Raw genomic sequence first — 8,923 nt, 5'->3', positions numbered from 1 at the left:
TGAAACGTTGACTGACAAATATGAAACCGGACAATAGCCTATGTAAACCCCCTAAATCATAAGTTGCCTTATTTCATTGTGCTTTGGCTTTGCACATACTGCATACAGCCTGTAAAAATAGACATAGGCATAATCTAGCCTATAGAATAAGTTCCTTTGCTGTCGGTAGCCTATGGGCGACTCCGTTTCTTCCTCTCTGTTGTATATGCAGCAGGTAGGGGAGGAGCTAGCACAGTCATTGACATCAACTAACGTTACTTAGTGGCGAGTTAACAGCAGTTAGCAAGAAAGACAGCAAAAATGAAGCAAATGAGGCTTTGGGGATTTTTCCGAAAGAAGTCAGTGGGTAAGAATTCACATTTGTTTTTGTCCTTAAATTCTGAAGATCATCATCTGGCTGGCTTTCACCCACAGTAGGCTAAACCTCAAGAGGTCCACTACCGACTGTCATTACATGTTGTAGCCTCTAGCCTCCTTGTTAGTGCATTCGCCTCTCGCGCCGGACACGTCAGTTCGAGTCCCGTTTGGAGTGTAATTTTCTTGTTTATCAGGTGTTGTTTTCGCTAAGGATAACCAATAAGCATTAGCATAAAATGTATGTGTGACTTGTTTTGTGATATTAGTTTGTAGTAAATATACACTTTGATTTGATTAAATGGTTTTGTAGAGTGTAGCAAAGAGGAGCAACAGACTGAGGAGCCAGCAGCAGCAGCTGTGCCAGAATCAGGCATGGAAACTGGTAACAATTAATCAGTCACATTAATTTAGAGAAAGTTAAAAGTGAAACATTGTTTATCCCAATGATCCTAATGAAAGGATTTTGATAGATGAATTATTCTCATAGAGATGATGAGAATTATATACAGTTCGATGCCATGTGTGTCAATGAACTTAGACTAAAGTCATTCATGTATTGTTTTAACTTAGGATCTTATACATCATTTTGACTATAAATGTCCAAAAATAAAAATTATTTATATAAAATATTTTTTTACCTCACTTTACTTACTATAATATAACTCTTTTGTGACGACTTTATGGTAATGTACATGAAAATTCAAGAATCATGTTAGATCTTAGGGCAATCCCACTGATCTGCTCTTCCCAATACATTTTCTTCAATGGTATTGGTCTACAATTTTAAATATGTAGCACTTGATGAATTAGTTATTTGAAGCTGATTTGCAATAAGTTATGTGCTGTATCTGTTCTTTTGCATCACAGATGATTCAGGGAGGAGAGAGGATGAGTTAGTTGAGGATAGTACTAGAGTGGAAGATTTAGGAACTGTAGAAACAGGCCCAGCCAGAGCAAAACTCAAAGAATACCCTCTCACCAGCTTTAGATTACAGAGAAGTGGTTGCTAGTGTACAAATAAAATTGTCTGGGCTAAGCCCCGGATGTCCTTCATTGCTGGAAACGCCTCTGGTTCTACCACTTCTTAAAAGGCCAAACCTTGGTCTGACAGTATTATCTAATTTTAGACCATTTTCAAATGTACCTTTTATTTCTAAGGTTTTAGAGAAATTCTTTCTTTTTCGAGTTTTATGGAGATACATATTACTTTTGAAGCATTTCAGTCTGGGTTTAGGACACATCATAGTACTGACTCCACCCTTTTATAAGTTTTAAAATATATTTTCTATCTGTGGACCCTGGGGATTCCGTGAGACTTTTGGCTAAGGTTAAGCCTTTTCTTTCGTTTAAAGAGTTTGAGCAAGTTATTCATGTTTTTATTTCATCTCGACTTCATTACTGTAACTCTCTTTATAAAGACATAGGCCAATCATACATTGCTCATTTGCAAATGGTCCAGAATGCTGCTGCTAGACTTGGCTGACATTCTCAAATATGAACATATTATCCTTGTTTTAATTTCTCTACATTGGCTGCCGATCCATCACCGAATTGATTAAATGGAAAGGCACCTTCTTATCTTGCTGAACTTTTGTACATAAATAAATCAGCTAGATGTCTAAGATTGTCTGATCAGAGACTGCTGACGATTCTCAGATCTAGACTAAAGACGAGGGGCACCCGTCCCTTTACGGTAGTTGGCCCGAAGCAATAGAACCGTCTTCCTATGTCACTCAGATCTGCCTCCACCATAGTTGAAATCAAGTCAAAACTAAAGACTTGTCTTTTTGACCTGGATCACTGAGCACTTTATTAGGAGCACATGTACACCTATTAATTCATGTGATTATCTAATCAGCCAATCGTGTGGCAGTAGTGCAATGAATAAAATTGAAAATACAGGTCAGAAATGCTTTGTTGATGAGAGAGGTCAACAGAGAATGGCCAGACTGTTTCGAGCTGACAGAAAGGCTACAGTAACTCAGATAATGACTCTGTACAACTGTAGTTAGCAGAATAGCATCTCAGAATGCACAGCATGTCGAACCCTGAGGCAGATGGGCTACAACAGAATACCATAGTGTTCCAAATAAAGTGCTCAACCTGAGGCACTGACCTGGTACCAGAGTTTCTGCGTTGTGAGGAAATGTAACCAATATGGCGTTGAAGAGAGCAGTTTCTATAGTGAATGACTCTTGCACACAGGGCAACCCCACTAGGGTTGCTATTTTTACACAGAGAAACTAGGATGTATTTGACCAGAATTCGCATTATCTTCAGCAAACTGACTAATACTATACCTGCATCTGTCGCTACTCCCAAGCAGTAGTAATCACACAAACTCAATATCTCTCTCTCAAACACACACTCATCCTTGTTTCTCCAATGACTTGTTAGAAACAGCCCAAGCCATCGTTTCTAGTTGTGAAGTGATGTTTTTGAATTAGTAATGGCAGATCCGGATCCGTGGCATAAGTATATATATATATATATATATATATATATATATATATATATATATATATATATATATATATATATATATATATATATATATTGTGCATGACACAAGTAATTTTTCCAAAAATTGTTTACAGCGAGATTGTTTTACTTTTAATAGACTATATCACAATTCCAGAGGATCAGAAGTTTTCATCCAATAAGTTAACTGTGCCTTTTAACAGCTTGGAAAATTCCAGAAAATTAAAAAACATTGTGGACCTCCACAAGTCTGGTTCATCCTTGGGAGCAATTTCCAAATGCCTGAAGGTACCACGTTCATCTGTACAAACAATAGTATGCAAGTATAAACACCATGGGACCACACAGCTATAATACTGGTCCGGAAAGAGATGCATTCTGTCTCCTAGAAATGAATGCAGTTTGGTGCGAAAAGTGCAAATCAATCCCAGAGGAACAGCAAAGGACCTTGTGAAGATGCTGGAGGAAGCAGGTAGACAAGTATCTGTATCAACAGTAAAATGAGTCCTATATTGACATAACCTGAAAGGCTGCTCAGCAAGAAAGAAGCCACTGCTCAAAAACCACCAAAACACTACAGTTTGGAAGTGCAAATGGGGACAAAGATCTTTTTGGGGAAATTTCCTCTGGTCTGTTGAAACAAAAAAAACAACTTTTCGGCCATAATGAAAGGGTGAGGCTTGCAAGCCTAAGAACACCATCCCAACCGTGAAGCATGGGGGTGGCTGCATCATGTTGTGGGGGTGCTTTGCTGCAGAAGGGAATGTTGCACTTCACAAAATAGATGACATCATGAGGGAGGAAAATGATGTGGATATATTGAAGCAACATCACAAGACATCAGCTTTGAAGTTAAAGCTTTGTTGCAAATGACTCTTCCAAATGGACAATGACCCCCCAAGCACACCTCCAAAGTTGTGGAAAAATGGCTTAAGGACAACAAAGTCAAGGTATTCGAGTTGCCATTACAAAGTCCTTACCTCAATCTTAAAAAACAATATTTGTGGGCAGCACCGAAGCATGTGCGAGAAAGGAGGCCTATAAAACCTGACTCAGCTATACCAGTACCATCTGTCTGGAGGAATGGGCCAAAATTCCAGCAACTTATTGTGAGAAGCTTGTGGAAGGCTACCCAAAACAGTTGACCAAAGTTAAACAATTTAAAGGCAATGCTACCAAATACTAACAAATTGTATGTAAACTTCTGACCCATTGGGAATGTGATGAAATAAATAAAAGCTGAAATAAATAATTCTCTCTACTATTATTGTGACATTTCACATTCTTAAAATTAAGAAGTGATCATAATTGACCTAAGACAGGGAATGTTTTCTATGATTAAACGATTAAATGCCAGTGCCATTTTCTGAGAGTTTAAATGTATTTGGCCAAGGTGTATGTAAACTTCTGACTTCAACTGCGTAACAAAGAAAACGAAGACTGCTTTAGGATCAAATTTCTTTTGCATTGACATTATTTTCACAACAATTAAGCACACCCCCACCCACCATGTTCCCCAATAAAAAATCCTGTAGTACCATTTATATATAAATCAACATAAATTTTGTGTAAATAATTTACAATTTAAATAATATATCATTACTTTCTAACATAACAGTAAGGACATAAATATTGTTGTGCATTTGCATTATGTTATCACTTATTTTACCATAGAGAGAAATTTGGTTAATTATCTTGAAAATAATGTTACAATGCAAAAATCTAAAAACGGGTCCTAAAAGTAGGCAAAATACAATTTCTTCATAACATTTGACTGGGAGATTTGAAATGCAGGTTTAAGATATGAATGGCTAAAAGTATGCATAAAGCAGAGTACAGTATAAAACATTAGGGCAATATTGTGCACCGTAAATTAATATTCATTCATTCTTCTCTTCTTTTTTGTACTAGTGTCATCTTTCGTTTTAGGCATGTTAGTGAATTATAATTTAGAGACTGTGTCATTAGTTTGTCTCTTTATTTTAAATCATCTTGGGGTTTATTTTTCATTATGCAGTACTGAATACATTCATATCTGTTAGTACTTTATGATGTCCAAGAATTACAAAATTATTAGTAAATCCAGTGTCATATTGCTCAATTAAAATATCTTCTCTTTGTCATGTGTCTTACACAAAAACAGGCCACACCTTCTACCATTCATTCACTTTTGCGTATCTCCCCAGGTTATCTGCAGCTCAATAGAAACTACTGCAGTTATGCAGTCTCAAAAAGCTCCAAAAGAGAGAGAGAAAAACAAAAAAAAAAAGAGATGAGAACCCAACAATTAAAATGTTCTAATCAAACCAGATGTGTGCACACATGACTAAGGACTTTATTTACCAAATCTTTTTTCCCCCTGTATTATCCACAAAATAAAAGTGATCTCATCATATGTATGTCTATATATACAGCAAATACAGCTCATGAAAGAAATAAGAGATCACTGCAAAATTATCAGTTTCTCTGTATTTACTGTTTACTATATAGTTATGTGTTTGAGTAAAATCAACAGTTTTGTTTTATTCTATAAATTACCGACAACATTTCTCCCAAATTCCAAATGAAAATGTTGTCATTTAGAGCATTTATTTGCAGAAAATTGAGCAGGAAAATGCTCCATGCAACACAGCCAGTCAAGATATGGATGGAGGACCACCGGATCAAGACCTTGTCATGGCCAGCCCAATCTCCAAACCTGAACCTCATTGAAAACCTCAGGAATGTGATCAAGAGGAAGATGGATGGCCACAAGCCATCAAACAAAGCCAAGCTGCTTGAATTTTTGCACCAGGAGGGGCATAATGTCACCCAACAGCAATGTGAAAGACTGGTAGTGAGTATGCCAAGACGCATGAAAGCTGTAATTGAAAATCAGAGTTATTCCACCAAATATTGGTTTCTGAACTCTTCCTATGTTAAAACATTAGTATTGTGTTGTTTAGAAATGAATAGGTACTTGTTTTCTTTGTATTATTCAATGTCTGAAAACACAACATCTTTTGTGTTATTTTGACCAGTTGTCATTTTCTGCAAATAAATGCTCTAAATGAAAATATTTTTATTGGGAGAAATGTTGTCAGTACTTTATAGAATAAAACAAAAAATGTAATTTTACTCATAAATTGTAAATCCAGAGAAACTGATCATTTTGCAGGGGTCTCTTAATTTTTTCCAGAGCTGTATATACACACACTGTATATATTTATATGTATATTATAACATGTATTATAACATATATTGTCATTAGTGTGACAAAAATCTCTTTTGGAATTTATTTTCTATTTTCAGGTCCCCATGCAGTCCTTAGAAAGCACAACATTCTGAGACGAGTTGAAAATGTGAACATGTGTCTCCCACATTGGACTTGTAATCCTTCCTCCATGTCCTTGGTGATCGTCGGACGTGTTGCCATGATAAATGGCAACAAACGTGCCGGTTGCACCTCCTTGTTTAAACAAAACAAAAGTCATGGATATAGAAAGCAACATCTTCTTGTAAAATCTCACCACACCCACCTTTTTTTTTAAACCATTTTTTTGTATAGTTTTCTCTATTTTTATAGAATAATAATAATAGTGACTATATAATTATCCTTGATATAAATTCAAAAGTAGTTCCTCTGTCAATTTAAATAAATAATTTTGGCAATCTTCATAATGGTGGTATTTAAAATAAATGAATGATTACGTAAAAAATCCAACTTAGTCAGAAAACAGGGAAAGAGAAATTGAAAGAAACTGTAAAAACAAAAAAAAAAAAAAAACACAGTAGAAAGAGTGAGATAGAAAGAAAGATGCAAAGAAAACTATCCACTTCTTTAGAAATTCAGAATGTATGTACAGGACTCATTTCTGAATCGGAAAAGCGCTCATATTTGCAGCAGCTCCTCGTGTGTGTGTTTGTGTGTGACAGTGCAGAGTGGTCCATAGCTATAGTCCTGTGTTATACCAGTGTGTAGGACTTTGCGTAGGGATTGTTGCTTTGTTTTAGGTGTCCTCTGGAGTCTAGCAGCGATTCCTGGGAGCTACTGAGTTTGGCGGCCTGGGCGAGGTCGCCTGGCTCACGCTGTGGCAGTGTGGACGAAGTTCCCGGCTGCCACTGCTGTACGGCATCTTTGCTGGGAGGGCCGGAGGACGAGAGGGCAGATGAGGGGGTCTCGGAGGACGTAGGGGCCAGCAGGGCCGGCCGCTTCGGTATTCGGCTCTTTTGTGGGTCCATACAAGTCTGTCCTGTGGCCTCCCGACCTGAAGGGGGCGCTCCCCGGTTCAGCAGGAAGTCCATGCGTAGGTAAGGGGGTAGATGGACCAGTTCACCTGCTATGAGACAGACAGAATTGTGTAAGTGTGAGCAGTTCTCTAAAATCAGATTTTTTTTTTCTAATAATCTGATAAATGAGAAACAATGCGATGAGGGAGCTAGTGTTTAAAGAAAATTGAGCTTTTTAGCTTTTAGTCTGTTAGCTTTGAGGCTGTCTATATGCAGGGTTGGGAGGGTTACTTTAAAAATTTATTAGACTACAGATACCAGATCTTATTTGCAAATATATTATTTGCATTTTCTCATTTTTATTTTAAAATATAATCATGCCTGGCAGGTGTATGTAAGTGCTAGATATAGGATTATAGTTTAGCATAAATCTGAATATTCACAATTTACACAAGGTTACCAATTTCTGCTCTCCAAACTTACTTCACAGAGATTAATAGAACAACATTGTCTTCTGACTGACTATGTGGATTGTGTTCATAGAATGAGGCAGAAGATATATTATTTGCAACAGGCTAATATGGTTAGCATTTTCCATATAAACATCCTTTATTTTTGTAAAAAAATAACCAAACCGCATAAAATACTTTGACAAAATATGTATTACTATATTCCCTGATCAGCAACAACATTAAAACCTGCCTAATATTGTGTAGGTCTCCCTTGTGCCGCCAAAACAGTGTCAACCATGCCAGTGCCATTCTGAGATGCTATTCTTCTCACCACAATTGAACAATTGAAGTGGTTATCTGAGTTACCGTAGACTTTGCCAGTCCAACCAATCTGGCCATTCTCTGTTGACCTCTCTCTTCAAAAAGGCATTTCCGTCCACAGAACTGCCGTTCACCTTATGTTTTTTTTTTTTGGAAGCATTTGTAGTAAATTCAAGAGACTGTTGTGTGTGAAAATCCCAGGAGATTAGCAGTTACAGAAATACCAGACCATCTGGCACCAACAATGTGGACATTGACTGAAGCTCCTGACCTGTGCCTGCATGATTTATGCACTGCAATGCTGCCATGCGTTTGGCTGATTAGATAATTGCATGGATGATTGTTGGTGCCAGACAGGCTAGTATGAGTATTTCTGTAACTGCTGATCTCCTGGGATTTTTACACACAATAATCTCAAGAATTTACACTGAATTGTGCCAGAAACAAAAATCATCCAGTGTTCATCCATATCCGGTTGTGTGGACGGAAATGCCTTGTTGATGACTGAGGTCAACAGAGAATGGTCAGACTGGTTCGAACTTAAACAATTATTCTATCCCAGTGTAATATGCAGAGACAACTTTAAGAAAGCCATTCATAGGCTAATTTTTTAGAAAACTCTAAACAATGTGTATCTGTAGCGTTACAAAAATTCCTGTTTTTGTTTGAGCAGAGGTGGGCAGTAATGCACAAAATTTACTCCATTGCATTTACTTGAGTAACTTCTTGGACATTTACGACAGCGGAAGTTCACACAGCTGCATGTTCTGTCACAGACAGTCACTCAAGCCATGTCCATCACTGCTACAGCATCAAACTCTTCAAAATGAAACACTTTCTTTGTTCCACACAGTGAAAAAATAATAGTTTTGTCATGCAATGCCTTCATTTAACATCAAGACCAGCAGATATTTCAAGATTAAAATCTCAGCTTCAATTTAAGGCAGCATGTTGAGGCAAGTTGTGGCTCTTATGATAACGCTGGCTTTTCTGTGACATGGTGATGGTCATTTTCAGGGTGATTCTGTAAATATGGCTCTTGTGTACATTTTTAAATCAGTGCAGAAATATATCAGTGCGCTTTGTCCCACGTCCTGAATGCC

At 37.3% G+C, this 8,923-nt stretch overlaps 1 protein-coding gene across 1 annotated transcript in view; it reads right to left on the bottom strand.

The window, feature by feature from the left end:
• Positions 1-4,819: 4,819 nt before the first annotated feature.
• LOC127629870 (cell adhesion molecule DSCAM-like) overlaps positions 4,820-8,923 on the bottom strand; it is a 243,521-nt gene continuing 239,417 nt past the window's right edge. Inside the window, exon 33 of the mRNA XM_052107151.1 lies at positions 4,820-7,157. Within this exon, the coding sequence (XP_051963111.1) occupies positions 6,784-7,157 (374 nt within the window). The 3' untranslated portion in view covers positions 4,820-6,783. The remainder of the gene's footprint in view (positions 7,158-8,923) is intronic.

This window comes from Xyrauchen texanus, chromosome 36, assembly GCF_025860055.1.
Source record: "Xyrauchen texanus isolate HMW12.3.18 chromosome 36, RBS_HiC_50CHRs, whole genome shotgun sequence".
NCBI classification, from domain to species: domain Eukaryota; kingdom Metazoa; phylum Chordata; class Actinopteri; order Cypriniformes; family Catostomidae; genus Xyrauchen; species Xyrauchen texanus.
This window is presented reverse-complemented; position numbering and strand designations above follow the sequence as displayed.